The sequence below is a fragment of the Buceros rhinoceros genome, unplaced genomic scaffold (genome assembly GCF_000710305.1).
Source record: "Buceros rhinoceros silvestris isolate BGI_N320 unplaced genomic scaffold, ASM71030v1 scaffold18373, whole genome shotgun sequence".
NCBI classification, from domain to species: domain Eukaryota; kingdom Metazoa; phylum Chordata; class Aves; order Bucerotiformes; family Bucerotidae; genus Buceros; species Buceros rhinoceros.
The window spans coordinates 34,831-51,774 of NW_010403533.1; the positions used below are offsets into that span (position 1 = coordinate 34,831).

The following is a 16,944-nucleotide window of genomic DNA, read 5'->3' on the forward strand; positions in this document are numbered from 1 at the left end:
CCTGCCCCCTGTGAATTCAAACACCAAATGCAATGTTTAATTTTTTTTTTTTAGTTTGCAGATTCTTAATTTTCTTCTGATAGGGGACACAGACTCCTTGGTACCACGCAGCACAGTTTACTGGCAATACATTTGCTGCTTTTAGCTTCCTTCTGCAGCCTTCTCAGAAATAATACAGTGTCTGTGGACTAGAATCCAAAGGATCTACTCAAAACTCCTGAGGCAGAAGGAACAATAGTGATACCCATATATGAACCGCTTTCAGATTACAAGAATGAAGTCTGATACACGGCAGGGAAAAAAGAACAGATGAACTTGTGCTCAGGGCTGGCAGAAAAAACCAAAATAACATCCCATTACCTTGCTCTTGTTTGATCCTCTCTCTTTCTGCATAGCCGGCAGCAAGCATGTTAATTCTGTTTAGCCATCTGAAATAATATTAAAAAAAGCAGTGATATTATCCAGCCTCTTAATTTTTGGGTGCATATCTACAAAAAACAAGGAGCATCTGAAGGAGACTGAGGACAATGCTATTTTTCATACTAGACAGCTGTTTTCTTTGATACTTGTACTCAGGGAGTCTCCAAACATCTTTGATTTTGCTGTTAAACAAATTCTTTTCACAGCAAAGATTTTATTTCAAATGGAAAACCATGTATGATGTCAAACGACTGTAAAATAAAAGATTTGGAGATCATCAAAGAGCTATTAAGTCTGCTGCTCACAGATAGGCCATCACACCAATACTCCTGCTGTTCTGCGTTCTTAAGAATAAACACCACTTTTCAGAGATTTGAGCAATATTTTAAGGCCCGAATTGGCAGAGGAACAGAGCAGAAAACAGCGATAAAAGGAAGCGGTTCACTCCCAAACAGAGAGCGAGGTTTAATTATGCCATTAAGCTTCAGAGCTTACCTACAGTATCAGGTACAAAGAGAAGGGAGCATATCAGAATTCGCTCCTGTGTTCATGTCAGAGAAGCAGGGGCAGAAAAGACAGCTGCCTCAATGCGATTCACATCTCAGGTTTTAACCTTGATTTAGACTTGAAAAAATGCTTCCTTAAGCTGCACAAATTAAAAACAAAACAAAACAAACAAACCACCAAACCCAAAGACCGAACTATTGCTTTTCTTTCCTAGCGGGGCTGTCATTGCTAAGCATTCACTCGACTGCTTGTAGCAGTGCACTGTTTCAACTCGTCCGCTTTCCCCACGGGGCACTCAGTGTATTCATTGTGCATTTGCTTAGACTAAATCAGCTCCTCCATCCATGAGGCTTTAAACCAAACTGACAATCATCTCCCACAGAATCACAGAATCATTCTGGTTGGAAGAGACCTTTAAGAGTCCAACCGTTCACCCTGCGCTGCCAGGCTCCCAAAACCACGTCCCTCAAACCACGTCCTGTGGTTGTCAGTTCCATAGCAAACCTGGAATTACTTGCTCCACTCCTCCCACAGTCAGGGTTCCACAGGCCTGGTTTGCCAACCTACTGGCTTGCAATTCTACTGCTAGAGTATACGGAAGGCCAAATGATGGGTTTCATTTGTGTACACTGTGCACAGAAACAGGATGTAGTATTGTCTCAGCAAGGAATACAGCTTTGTAATCGCTCCTGCGTGCCAGCCTTCAAGACATTTCTGCACAGGGTAAGCAGGCATCAGCTCATAAAACACAGTGGCTCTCCTTGAAATTACCTCCTGTTGCTGTCCTTCCTAACGGTGACCACATGTATGACCTGTAAATCATGTTAATGGTCCATAAATCATTGTACATTGGGAAGAAAGCTAGAGATTTTTTCCTGAAGTAATTACAGAATACTGCATGTTAGCATACAATCGAAATCGCTACCAGAAGAATAGGGAAGCTAAAGAAGAGACTTAAAATTTCAGAGGTAATTGTTAGGAAGTTCCATATGCTTATACAAATAACTGACACATGGGAACAGAAATCCACAAATCGTGTCTCAGACAATGTTTTCACATCTTCACAGCAGAAAGGTGACCCACTACAAAGCTATCTTTTAGGTTCACATTCCTGATACATGAAGGCTTTCTTTGGGGAATAAAGCTCAGCTGTCTTGACAGCTCTGCCAGCCCAAATCAGAGTCACTGAGGCAGGAACCTCAGTGGAAGCACTCCCACCCTGTGCTGCGGAGGGACCAGCAATGGTCACAGACTTCTCTGTGTCCAAAGGGTAAAGCAGCACAAGACGACAAGTGCCTGCTCGGTCAAATGGCACGGCAGACTGCGGAGGTGGCCCTCTGCCTGCCTGTCACCTGTTTCGGATTTCATGTTCCTAATTCAGCTCACAGCTTACCACCCCTCAATGCAGCCAGGAGGGACTAGCCACCTACTGAACCCCTTTGGACAGGGCTGCTGACCAGAGAGTATTAGATGATATTTCTATAAAGCTTCTCCTATTGTAAAACTTCATTCTGTCCTAAATACGAGATAGCATTTCATGTTAAGTTGTGCATGACAGTGAGGTAACCAATTAAATTAACAACTACTTAACTGACAGTCAAATGATAGCTTACAGCTATGCTAGATGATTGTTTCCAGAAACAAGTTATTTCCCAAAATGCATAATCTAATGAGAGCCCGTTATACCATATGGCAACATATACCAGTCAGAGACTGACTCTACATTTAACGATGTTCTGCAGGTCGTGATCCGTGTGATGGTTCAGAGTATCACCTGCACTGCCTGTGGGGTGAATGAGAAGGTAACTGATGTGGCTGTAAACCCCTTAATAACCATGGCTTTGGAGTGGTCAGTTTAGAAATTAAAAGAAAGGTATTGATTTCTTCTGCACATTTTCTGCTATGTGGCTGTTAAAGGTTCTTCAGATATGGCTAAAATGGGTATGGTTAGTTTTAATAAAGCATGGCTAGAATTATGGTTCACTGAAGTTAGAATTGTATGAAAAATACAACGCACTGGGCTTGTAAAACAGGGAAACTTAAAGATCTCCTGCAGAATGGACGAGAAGTAAAACGTGTCTCCTTTACAACACACTGCGGACAAAAGTTCCAAGGGTACGGTTGTACGAATATTCCTTACTATGAATATTAAAAGATACAAAGCCCGAGGACATGGAAAGATTTGAGCCCTGCAGCGTGCTGCATCCTAGTAGCCACTGTAACTTTTAGTGGGCAAGAGGCCAAGAAAATATTCCTTCCTCACTGCATATACAGCTTTAATTTTCCTGTGAGAATTGTAAAATCTGTTTGTTAGGTGTGACACTCCATACCGCAGCACTGGTATTTACAGCGTTTCCCCAGTCCTTCTGAGGACCTGTGCTTCTTTAATGAAGAGTGCACAGTACTGGCACTCTCACGGAATAGGTGGAAGCTTTTTTTCTGTCTTATCCCACACTCCACCTAGATGCAATGCTTTTATTCAAAGTAGGGTGTCAAATTGTCCTTACTGATAAAGCTTGAGCACATAGGACGACCGTGCTATACAGGAATATGGACATCTTATAGCGTCTGCAAGTACCCAACCGCCATGTAACCAGAATAAAGATGCCTGTAGATGATGAGGGAGAATTTCCAGAGGTCTTCTTCACCTAAATCTTTCAGAGACATTCTCATGCAGTAATATTACAAGCTGACTTGTCATCTTTCTTCCCGATCATAGAACTACAGGAAGGAGGAAAACTCTTATATATGTCAGTACTCAGTGTCATAAAAAGAAAAAGAGGACAGCTTAGTTACAGCAGGTCAAGGAAGTTCTCAGACAAATATCCCATATTAAGTTACTGACTGTAGTTCCCTGCCTAGAAGATATAATTTTAGCAGTCATATAATGGACAGTTTGGAATAAAAATGAAGAATAAGAATATTGTAAATATTTAAGCTGGCCAACCATGAAAAGGATGCATTTGCCTCTGAGCTGATGATCAGGATTTTTGAGTAAAGAACAAATATTCCATAAGGCAGCAGGCATAGTTACCGGAAAAATCAAAATTAAAGTTACATATAGTACCATCAAGCCTTCTGTATCAGAGTATTTTCTTGGAATGGGAATAACAACGAATGTCCAAGCAAGATGTATCTATGACTATACACTTACATTAGCAAAACAGTACTTTGCATCAATAAAGAATATTCTGTCCTTCTCATGCACACTAACCATGTCATATGGGTAGAAAGAACACTTCTGCTGGTGCAACCTTGCAGATGAATAGAACTTCAAAACACCACAACAATGAAGTTCAGTGATCATATTTCTCCATACTCCTACCAGCATAACGGTGTGGCACAGTCATAAAAGCAGTGTGAAAATTTGAATAGTGACAAAGTTACCTGAGATTAAAATACCCATTTTATGCGAGTAGATATACACAAACAAAAACTTCATATCCTGCATACACTTTGTAAAATATAAACAAGCGATGAAGAATTGAACCATCTTGAACTTTCAGTTAGACTATGTATTAGAAGTTTTCCACTTTTGTTTCTTCTGCTTCAAGTACAAACAGAACTGAAATGGCTGCATAACACATAATTAAAATATATGTCAGACACCTGACCAAAAAAAGAGAAATTGATCAAACCAGTCTTAATTTAACTTAATAACTGGATTCTGTGTTGGACTTCAGCTAGGCTACAAGATGCTCTTAGACAGGAAGCATTTTATTATCTCTGCATTTGAAAGATTTTTCAGTAACCCACTTTTTTCTTACTAATAGATTGAGAGTTAATTCAATGTTTGTGCAAGTGAATTAGTTTTTCTAATACATTAAAGAAAGAGAAAAAATAAAACCATCTGGTGAGACTCTGGTGATCACTCAGATGTAAGAATTTCAAGTAATTCCATAGATGACAGAGTTGCTTTAAATTTACATGTGTATAACTCAGATCAAAATTTGGTCAAGCTCATTCTAGATGAATTAATAAGCACTTATTTCAAAATATGATAAAGATACTATTTGTGCTGGGAAGTTAAAAATCTTTGAGTTCTTGGGTTTTAAACTGCAATATATTTTAAAAGAATTGACACATATTTGCTGCTGCTTTCTGGTTACTGAACAGTTATATAAATTTTTATCCTTAGAAACAAAGTGCCGTGTCATACTGACTGAGGACCTGCTGACAGAAATGATTGCTGTACTTCGGGATACGCTGAACAGACCACGCCATTATTCTGTTTGTTGAGCAGCAAATTGCATTTTGAGTGACTGGCTTGACAGAATTACCAAGGAAAGGCAAGCCTAAAATTTTACAAACAAATAGAAAGGTTTTAAGTTTTCTGACTGAGGAGAGACTTTTGAAGCGAGCCTTAGTCATGCATGAACTTTTTGAAAAAATGTTACCAGCCAGCCATTCCTAAATGAAAGCAAGCGTAGTGTAGCATTGGCATCCTTTTCCAGTCAGCATCAGCAAAGAACTGACAGAGCACCTTGAAGGTGCTCTGCCAGGGACCTGGATCTAGTACACGCAGGAGAAATTAAACCATGGTTATAGCCCTCACTAGCAGTTTTATGGATTGAGCTTTATCTCCTTCCTCCTCTGTTTTAAAAGCAATTTTGCTCAGCAAAAATGTCCACAGACATTATCTGAGACAGGACAATTCCCAGATTGCAATAATAGATTTTTGTTTGTGTTCTCTATCATATGATGAAAATGGCATATTATTTTGAACTGAGTTAGTTTCAGTTTATGTTGTGAAAATAAATGAAATAACCCCCCAAATATTTGAATGGACATGAGATCCATGTTTTTAATACACCATTCAAATTAATTAAGAGGAACCGTGTTTATTTTGTGCTGAAGACTCGGTCACTAAAATAGACAAAGACTCAATACCCAAAGAACTGAGACTTGAGTCCTTGTTCTTTTTGAGTTGCTGAAATTTTCTGCGCTAGATTTAATACAGTAAAAATTTCACCTCAACACGTAGGTTAGACATGGCAGTAGAGAGGATCTGCAAAATTAATTCCTCGTGATCTCTACTTCCTTTTTCAAGAGTGGCAGAAGGAAAATCAATGGCTGCTTTAAAACTTTCTGCAACTTCTCATTCCCTCCAGGCTTGGAAATAGAAGCATTCCCAGAGTAAGCACCACGTCTTTGGGAGTATCTTAGGAAGCAGAGCTGGAGATATTGCACCTTTCCAGGTGCTACCCACACACACAAAAGCAGAAACCTGGACTTCTGCAATTGTGTTTGGATGTTGTTTCGCGTACTGTATTTCTTTCTTTGTAGAAAGAGGGTATCTTGTTTCTAAAAAACTTCAAAACTTTGTTTCAAAAAAAGGTAATTTTTCCATGAATTGAAATTTAGCATATCTAGCCACTTAGAAACAACGCTACTCTGAACTTATAAAATTTTCTCTGCTATTTAAATTTAACTTTTTAGATTAACACATTATTTATTATCACTGTGTTATTACTAGTTTCAAGAAGTGTCACATTTTGCCAGATTTCCTTACCTGTTCATATCATCTAGATGTTCAGCAGCAAAATAAAAACTTTTGATCTTAGGATGGCAGGCTTTGAATGCACTGTAGAGGAAAAACATAATTACAAAAAGTAATGACGCAGCTCGTTTTTTTTAAAATGTAAGATTGTGTGGTCACCGAGGAATGAGATGAGTTCAGATTTCCTGAGCTGTTGAATGCCCCCAAACAGTAAATAAACACATAACTTTTAGGATTGTGCCAGATTTCACCAGGTAAGTGCTCTTCAACTACTCCTTTCTAAATAATGGTTGATTCAAATGTACATAAATATTGTTCAACAATCATGAGCATTATACTGTATTTAGCTGAAGTTAGCCAGTTAAGGATAGAATTTTACATATCAGGTAATTTTGCTGATATACCTGTAAGGTACAAATTTTTTCTGAACGGAAATCTGACTTAATTTATTCAATAGAAAAGAAAAACTCTCGGTCCTGGTGATTTCTCACATACCAAGACCTCACCATTACCTTCAGAAAAATGTGATGCGCTGAAAGACTTCTGAAAAGCTGTTATAAATCAAGGCTGTGTTCTTGAGGTCATTGCAAGCAATGGGCAATTACATCTCATCTTTTCTTTCCACCAAAGTAATCAACATGACTGGGCTGAGAGAATTACTGCATTTCATACATAATATGAAATAAATTACTAGAAAGAATTTTTAACTATGTTGGATAAAGATTTATAGTGAAGTACTTGAAGATCCAGAAAATGCATCTGAAAGTAATTAATTTATCGTACAGAAGAATAATTTTTGAGAATAGCCCGAAAGTCTCTCTTAAAATAAGAACAAAAAATTATGTAATAGACCCACAGAAAATAAGGAAAACTGCAAACATGATACATGAAGAACATAATCACTATTTTTCTGAGACACAATGGAATTTATATAGAGATAGCTAGATAGATATAATAAAATCATTCTCACTCTCTCTAATCCACCGTGTCTCAGAGAAATGGTAATGATGTTGTTCTTGTGTATCATGGTTGCAATTTTCAGTACATATATGAAAAGAGGTTTTAAGAAACCAGGGATACGAAACTGATATCCAGGAAAGTTCCTGCTAGTGAAGGTAACGCAAAATTGAGACAAGAAGAACTCCTCTCACGCTTCAGAGCACGACACAATGTTATGCAAGTGAAAGCAGATGTACAGTGTGACATCTGCTCTAGTTTAGAAAGACATCATCAAGTTATTGAGACCCAAAACTTGACTTCTTAAAATTGCTGCAGCATCTGTTGTCTGGATTCTTAGTGGTTTTTTTTTTTTTATCTGCCATCCAAGCAAGGAATTTCAACAGACACATTTCATGTTCATTATCCAGTACATACCAAATCAAGTAAAAACACCCAACAATTTAAGGAGGGTGCAGTTTTGAGAAATGAGTTGACTTTATGCTCCTGCCCTGACAAAAAAGGTAAAAATTAAGCACCTCAGCAATGCTGCCCAAGGACACAGGACAGTAAGTCCAAGCTGATGCACCCTTTCTTTTTTTTTTTTTAATGCAGTTTTCATTTTCTGCCCTTTGAGACCATCCTGTAGAGATATGTAGACCAACTGACACAAGATCAGTGTCATTAGAACTGTATGTTCTACAAATCACACCATTTTACTTTTGCAATTGCTTTTCTGTACAAATTGCAGTAATTCCGCAGTTCTGATTGATAAACTTAACAGCAAAAGCCATTAGAAGGCAATGCAAAAAGTTTTCAACAATAATGACTCTAAAAATACCTCTGTGGGAGTATGCACTTGTCACATTGCCACACATGCTTGACTTTACATCGAAATAAGAAATGGATTTGTGCAATGGCATCACACACAGCTAGGTGAGAAGAAAAGCAATCTGAGACCTCTAAAATATGCTCTATCACTGTCATTCTCTTGTTTTCACTCTGCCCCAGGACTGATACAGAGCGTCAGCAAACTGAGACGATGCTAACCAATGTGCAGTTACATTGCCGATTGACGCCTGGCCATGAACTTAGTGACTTTTTTATTTGGACGGTATCTTTATTATACTTAAAGCATATTGAGCTTAAACGTATCACACACACACGTTCCAAAACCCAACAAAGAAACAAAAATCCCCAAACCAGAAAGGAAACAGAAGAAAGGAAAACTAGGAAAATAAAGGGATAGAAGCAGTCTTCTCGCTCTTAATTAATTTTGCTCTAGTCAAGCACTGTGATTCATAAAGTTAAAAAAACCTTCCTCAGGAAAGATGGCCCACAGAAACCACGCTCCATTTCCTGTTCTGTATGAGCTTATTCTGTGCTACAACCAAACGGTCACTGCAATGAAGTTCACTAGGTCACTGATTTAAGGGAAAACCTTGTCCTTTGTTCCACTTTTTCTATTGCATCACTGCATTATTTTTGAGCATACTTACTATTTCTTGCGACATTCACTGGCTCTGTCAATTTTAAATTCAGGTAGACTGATGAATCCTTCTGCTTTTTCATCCTGCAAAAATAGTTCTAGATATTACTGTTGTTAAACTGTCAGAAAAAACCCACCACACCGAAAACTTACAAGATATTTTCACTTGCTCAGTTCTCAGATAAGGAACGCTAATGTACGCTCTGCTCTGGTAAACCTCCCACAGAAGACACTGAGACTTTTGCCGAAGTAGTAAGACAGATCCCTTGGTGTAATATACAACTTTAAATATCCGTTTTTCTCCAACAATTTCACAGCTGAATCAGCATTTGAAAATATACAAAATGACCAAATGTATTCAGGCAATTAGTTATTATAATTAGTTAATTCTAGGGGAAGATGGACCAATTAGTAAGGAGAAATGCAGCGTACTGTAAGAAATACGGAAAAAAGCAATTTCAATGTAGGCTGAACACCATCTTTATTTAATATCACAGCTAGGAGGCATGATATCTCTTCAGCTACTTTCATCTCTCTCCAACACTCAAGTAAGGAGACATCTGACCTTCCTTCCCTCTCCTCTAAAGACTTGCACATAATTTATTTTATGAGATTCTCCATCTCCCTTGACTTTTCAGAATTTGAAAGCATTATTTATTTTGAAGCCACTAATACGTCAATAACACAGACTCTCTTATTTAACTGCTTGTAACTTTGCATGAGAAATTAATACAGGATCATGAAAGTGAAGCTGCAGAAAATACAACTGTATGCTAAGGAATTCCACAGATTTACATTTTTTCCTCAGACTTTCTCTCCATTTTATCTGTGCTACATATGCAGTCCATATGATATATGCTTGCTTTATTTTTAAGACAGACGAAAGTCAGCATATAAAACTGCAACTAGAATTGCAGAACCTAATCCACGTTCTTCATTAGAGGCATTTAAGATCAAAGGGACACTGTTTAGAATAATCTTGCTATTTCTTTTTTGCATGGATTCCTAAGGAAACAAAATTTTGGCAGGCGCACTATTTCCTGGTCTGTCCATCTACCACTGAGGCTCCTGCCACCAGCTTTTTGAACCTACTGTTGACTGCAGGCACTGGTGAGGGAGCAAATAACTGAGTCTCAGGTACTCTGACAGACTGAGTCTCTGTCTCTCTGGGGGAGACAGAGGTGCTCAGCCCACTGCCCACTGCATGGTAAAGTAAGGCACAACTCTGGTTTCACAAGCTGTTTGGCCACAGCTGGTGACCTGTCATCGTACTTGTAGAATCGAAGTAACACCCTGATAAGGACCTCGTAGTAGACCTTGAAGAGGGAGGATGGAGAGGAGTGAGTGATTTGAAGCTGGGATCAAGGCACAAATGGGATGAGACTGTGGGAAAACAGGCTTTGGTAACTGTTCATGGAACATCTTGCTGTGTCTACTCAGGCAGAAGTTAGGGATCACAATATTTTAAAAAGGTTATGTACAAACACTTGCAGAGATCAAAAGCACAAGTGCAGGACTGAGTGCCTCCACATATTGGCAATGATTTTATCTCAGGATATTTACTAATGAAGGTTTCCTAACTCATTGGCAAAAAACTTTCTTGCTAAAGCTGATATAAATAAACGTGTATTCATGCAGAACATGTTGCACAATCAGAGCTGTACACAGTTCAGTTGGACTGCTTCAGCACTCATAAGTTCAGCACGTGTGAGCACTGAAATCATATCAAGAGCTAAAAAGAAGGAATGACAGGAGAAGACAACTGAGAAAACAAAAGCATCTTCCTTAATTGCCAGAGGTTTTTGTGATTTCAGTAGCACAGATAAACAAGGAACACCAGGCAGCACATCATTCAAGTTTACGCTCCCGTGACTAAGTTTGAATGACAGGATTCGATAACTACCTTTTCCCTTTCAGGGGTCTCACAATATATCTATTCAAAACTGGTGAGAGCAGGACACAGGAAAGTGCGTTATTTCTTCTAGTAGAAAAAGGTGAATTTGAAGGACCAAGTATCTCCAGCCCTTAATGGTAATTTAGTCAAGCAGATAATATTAATTTCAGTGTGACTATTTGGGTGAAGAAGGTTATTCCCATATATAAACACTCAAAGCACTGGCTTCCCACTAAACCATTACAGCAGCACTACAGAGGGTGTTTGTTGAGACAGTGAGCACAGACGCTTACCTCTTCATTGATATACCAATATAGAGATGTATCCTTCAGAACAAACCAGTATTTTTTCCATTTCTGGGAGAAATAACTCTTGGCATCTTTCTTTTTCCAAAGCCAGCCTTCGCAGTCACCTCGACCAAGATCTTTGCATGAGATTCGTCTCTTGCTTTTACCAGGAATAGGAGCTGAAAATGACAACGAGTTGATGTGAAAGCATTTGACTTGTCCACTAAATCAACACAACAGCTAGCCATAAAGCATTATATATTTGTTTAAAAAAATTCAAAATTTCAACCTCAATTTGCCATAAATAAATTATTACAAACATTCTATTGTGACCACAAAGTTTATGCAAGGCACCATAAGTTAAAAACCAAAGCAAACCACGTTCAGCATCTCACAGAGCTCATATTCTACAGATAAGACAACAACAAAAAAAAAGCAACACAGAAAGAGAAGACATTATAGAAAAAAGAAAGGTAAGATATTAAAAAATAAGGAAAATGGTTATTTGCAATTTTCAACAAATTAATATTTATTCATATATACACAGCATATAAATTCATGTACTTCCACCCTTGGCTGCCAAATACAACTATTTAGAATACTTCACGAGTATTAAAAAACTTCTCTTTGCAGCTCCCTTTGCAACTAAACAGTTCCTCAGTCCTTTGTTCTTCTAAATCAAAGGAGGACAATTAACTAAGATATAAATTACCTGACAGCTGAGGTAACGAGCACGGGCTGCAGGAAGCCGTCACATGCACACAGCTGGAAAAAGCAGCCCCAAAGAGGCTGGAGTCTGACCACAGAAGGTACATGCAGGTAGAGGAGCATCAGGAAACTACGAGACATCAGTAACAGACTAAGACCTTCTCGACATGATCAACTGAACTAAACACTGGATTGGAGCTAAGAAGTTCTAGTTCCTCAGATACTACAATACCATGAACACAAATGTTGGCAATTCCCTTCCTACCAATACATGAAAACAAATTCAGTTTTTACCTTTGTTCTTCTTTTTACTTTTCTGCTGTAGAGAAGATTGCTGAAATGTCTACAAGAAAATCAAAATGGAAGAAGTGAAAATACAGTGTTTATATTCAACCGCATCCTTATCATAAAAGAAGTGTGATGTTGCGAACACTGAAGTTATCACCAGGTAACAGCAGCCAGCTGACTTCTAGGCCTAAGGAAAACGGTTGGTTTAGTTTATCTGTAAAGCAAAAAGCACACAGTGAAAAATCATAGAATAGGCCACAAATCAGTTTGTCAAAACAGCTGAAGTTTCTCTCTGAAATGGTCGCTCTTCTCCGTCCTGTTCATAAGGAAAGAACGTCTCCCTTGGTTAGTATGATAAAGGTACACAGGCTGCACATTTCTAATGCTTCCTGTAATTAAGGTCTTCTTGACATAAATATGCAAATATGGAAGTTAACACACTGCCTAATACAGGAACTCATACAACGGTCTTCAGAACATCAAACCATTTGCTCAGAAACAGGCCTAATATTTTTAAAGACATCAATAAAATTCCGCTAAATCACAACGGGGAAGAAGTCTCACAAATAAATTTTCTGATATAGAAAACACTTTATTTTTCACCAGGTTTTGACTGGAAGTATTTCCCTTCAGTTGATCCATTCCCACGAACCAACTCACTGCTTTGGCAATGAGACAGGATGGCAATTATTCCTTTACTTAATTAGGTTCCTAGTTTATTAAAAATGTCAATACATATTAACACATTCTATGGTTACATCTGTTAAAAAACTTTGCTTCAGATAACCACCCTCACTCTCGTGATTTAAAAAATAATTCTGTAATTAATCACTCCAAAATTTAATGATTTTAGTTGGTTTGAATTTTAGTTTTCTATAAGGACAGACAAATGTACTAGTGTTGAAACTAATGTGGCAAACGCCACATTAAGTGCCTGAGTATTGAAACAACTTATTTCAACTGACTATGAATCTATTAAAAAATCAAAGCTTTTGTGCCACTTGATAAAATAAATTGAAGCAAAAGCACTGACAGCCCTGTCATCCCAAACTCCGTTCCTAGCAGATGAGCCAAACCCTCACCCCAGCTTACACGGCTCCCTTTTCAGTTCGAAGAGTGGGTTTTCTTTCCATTTTCTTCTCCCCGCTCCCTGGACACCCGAGCTCCCGCGCAGGAGGCTGAGGCTCAGCTTCCAAGGGATTCTCACCTCACGGCTGAGGCGTTCGCAAGAGCAAATACTAACATGGCCATGGGGAGAAATTGCCAGCAACACAATAATGAAGTATAATATAAAAAAATCAACTGACTTGGTAGATGTGCAGATCCCATGGAGACTGTGTCTGAAGGAAGCGCCTCAGCTGTGTGTTTACCTCACACGGTCACAAAAGGCCCCCACGGGGAATTAGCGAGGAGCCCGTTTGTTCCAATTCCCCGTCTCTTGTCTTTTGACTTCTGGTGATGGTATCAATCCACTCAGCACCAGCTCTCGGCAAGCTGAGACATCAACACTGCCCCAACTTACATCACACAAAATATTTCCATCTGTGAATGACTAAGAGACATTTCTATGGACCAGGAATAACAGAATTACTGGGCAGAAGTGCGCAAATCACTCCCTCTTGGCCGTTTTGAAAAATCTAACCTATTTCACAGTGGCTGAAAACACACACACATGCACAAACTCAAAACTTCAGCACTTCAGTTCACAATCCAGACAATTTCATTCTGCTGCTTGACTTTTCTGCACTAACATTTTCACAGTGCCAAAACAGAAAAGGAAAACCTCCACTTGGTTTTGTTATAAGTGATTCTGAAAGCAGATGCGAACAGTATAAAAAGCCTTATCTTTAAATGTTTCGTCCGTAAGTTGAACCTGCAAATGTGAGCTCGCACCTCTCAACTTCTGAGTCAGTTTTTGGGAAGAAAGGGTAATGAAGGGGTATCAGTTTTTAATAGGAAGGCAACATGTAATTTAGATGTCTAGCCATTTTTCCATACATTATGTCATATTGCAAAATAGAAAGGTTTTATTAAATTATTATTCTAAATTAACTCATTAAATTAAATTGTAATTAAGGGGAAGATCTACAATTGAGTGAAGTTTCTGGGAACTATTCAACTGACTTCAGGGATTTTTAACTAACACTTTAGAGTATGTTACATAGACTTCAGGCTTCAAGTTGGTTTGCCCTTTGTAAAAAACAGCACCAACTATTTTTTTTTCCGTGCCCAGAAGGTGCATAAGCAGTATGTGTTAGTGCCACTGAGTTTCAAACTCAGATGATATGCAACCCAAAAAAACCAAACCAAAACAAAAACTTAAGTGAGGATGAAACCTAGAATTGTGTCTTCTGTTGCTTTTTAAAGGAACTAAAAGGCAATCTGCAGCCCCTTCCCAGTTATTAGATGCTTAATGCCATTTTCTCAGTGCTGTTTGGAATCACGGAATGATGGAGAAGAACATGTCCTTCCTCTTGCTCAGAGCGACTCTTGCTCTGAAGACAACACTGGATCATGTTATTCAGGGTCATCAGCCTAGATCCAGTTGTCTCCAGAGGGACGTCCCACACCCTCTCTAAGCTTTCTGTCCTAATGTTGGCCACCATAACATTTCCCCTTTTGCAGCTTAATTCTGTGATGTGATAAATACAGAAATATTATAAACACTTCTTTTTAATGCCACAAACCTTAAAAATATGGATTCACACCAAAGGCAAGAATCTAAAGCAAGTTTGCTGCAAGATACTGTTTAATCACCCACCCACAAGGACGGACTTCAACATATGTTCACTGCATTGTGATTCTGATACTTCTTGAGCTCTGAGCAACTGCTTTCGCATACATCTTGTCTCAGTTTCCTAGAATTAATCTCTCCTACTAATTCTGAGAGAAAGCATGAAATGAAACAGAAAACAGCATTCTACATTAAAGTTTAGTAAATCAAAGTAATAAATAAAATGGAAACAAGTCTGCCACTGAAAAGGTGAAATAGATGACTACTATAAACCAAACAGAAATTGTCACTCCTGAAAAAAATTTCATAAATAGCCCAAAATACAATTAGTAAAACTTTCCATTATCCAAAAGCAAGGTGTCACTTGATATTCAACACGTATCAGAGAATTATTGCACTTTGAATGTAACAATCTTCTTCTGTAGTATGTGATAGTTGAGCTTGTTGTATTTCATAATATACTTAAACTAAGCCACTCGACAAATGCACGTCAGAATATCAGAGAAATATTCTAGGTATATATACGTCTGCCTTCGCTATCAGCAGCCTCCAAAGCACATGTATTTCAAGAAGAACGAAAAATCATTTATTAAAGGGATTTTTTCTGCTTTTCTGGGTTTTCTTTTAACAAAAGTGCTAGCCTGCCCCTAACCCTGCCTTTCTGAGGGCTTCCCATCCCATCAGCCCATGGAGATTCCACTGTGCTGGAAGAGCCGTAACAGTTCCCCTCTTCCTCCAAACTTGCGATGTGGGTTATATTTAACTGTCTTCAAAATGATGGACAGAGCTCTGAAAGCCCATCAGAAGACTGCACAGCTGTCTGCCCTAGGGTGTGCCTTTCCATGCTTCTAGGATTATAGTGCAGTAATACTGCTACACAGTAAAAAAAAAAAATTCCAGGTGAAGGCTCACACTAATGAAAGAGGTCACCAACGACCTGTAACAGGATCCGTTCCTGTAGCAAGAAAATAATCACATATAGATGGTTTAATCAACAATATCTGCATGCGTACAAGCACGCATCAACATCTTTGTATGTACCACACAAAATTTTCAAGAAATGAGACTGTTAGGTTTTTCTTTCATCCTCAGAGCACACCAGGTTTCCGTCTGCTTTCAGCTCTTGGGATAAAGCATTCATTCTTGGTGATACACAAATACACCTTCTGTGTATTTGCTCAGAAGGAAAGCAAGTTTGAAAGTTAGTCATTAACATTTAGAAGACTGAAAATGCAAGGATTTATTATGAACTACTACATCATAATTAGATAGCTCTCTATTTGGAAAAATGTATTTAAACAAAAATATTAAATAATTTATGCTTCAATCGATTTATTTCATGCTGAATAGGAAACATCATAAGCTGACTTCCAATGCCAATATTAAATTGGAGTAAAACTGCTGTCAGGAGAGACGAGTATTTGATAAAACTCATGTTAGGATGAAAGTTAGAAAATTACTATTCCAGTTGATATCTCAAATAAAAGCAGAAGACAAATAGACTGGTTATCAAAACTATTGATTTGGGAGGACTGGTTATTTACCCAAACTTCAACAGTCTGAAGAGGAAGTCTGAAGATGTGGGGTTAAACTATTCCTATAGAAGAACTTCTCTGAGTTCTACTATAAATTCCATGTGTGACCAACAGAACACGACATCCATGACCAATGACCAGATGCATGCTAATATTTACATGGACCCCTTCACGGTTACAGAATTTGTAGGTCTACAAAAGAAGACCGTAACTGAAACTTCTTGGAAGATCTGGATTTGCTGTAGCAATTACCACTAAATTTCACAGCTCCTAAAATCCTGTCAAGTGCTTATTTTTTTCTTCACTTTTCTTCAGAGATTTTCCACTCACTCATTTTTGAAAAGCTGGAAGAGAGAACCAGGTTACAGAGATAATAATTTCCAATTCTTTTACCTAAATTTGAGCTCAGTCTGCTTGGGAAGGAAAATGGCAGGCATTTTTACAGTTTTTTTGAGAGCTCAAGTAAAATCCAATTTTTCTCAGGCTGCAAGTTTAGACACTGAGGAACTATTTACAGGCAGACACTACTCTACCACCGCAAGATAACCCTCTCTAGTTTCAGCAGAGTAGCTTGCGGCATTTCTGATTACTGAGCTTTCTGCTGATGGAAAAGCCAGTATCTGGGAAACAGTGAAAGACGGTGATG

The 16,944-nt window shown here is 38.3% G+C and overlaps 1 protein-coding gene across 1 annotated transcript in view; it reads right to left on the reverse strand.

The window, feature by feature from the left end:
• Positions 1-16,944, reverse strand: part of CNKSR2 (connector enhancer of kinase suppressor of Ras 2) — a gene marked incomplete at its 3' end in the record, with an annotated part of 55,021 nt that overhangs the window by 6,438 nt on the left and 31,639 nt on the right. Inside the window, exons 7-11 of the mRNA XM_010133055.1 lie at positions 12,036-12,084; positions 11,040-11,212; positions 8,863-8,936; positions 6,440-6,511; positions 361-428 (exon numbers count right to left, since the gene is read on the reverse strand). Of these exons, the coding sequence (XP_010131357.1) occupies positions 361-428; positions 6,440-6,511; positions 8,863-8,936; positions 11,040-11,212; positions 12,036-12,084 (436 nt within the window). The remainder of the gene's footprint in view (positions 1-360; positions 429-6,439; positions 6,512-8,862; positions 8,937-11,039; positions 11,213-12,035; positions 12,085-16,944) is intronic.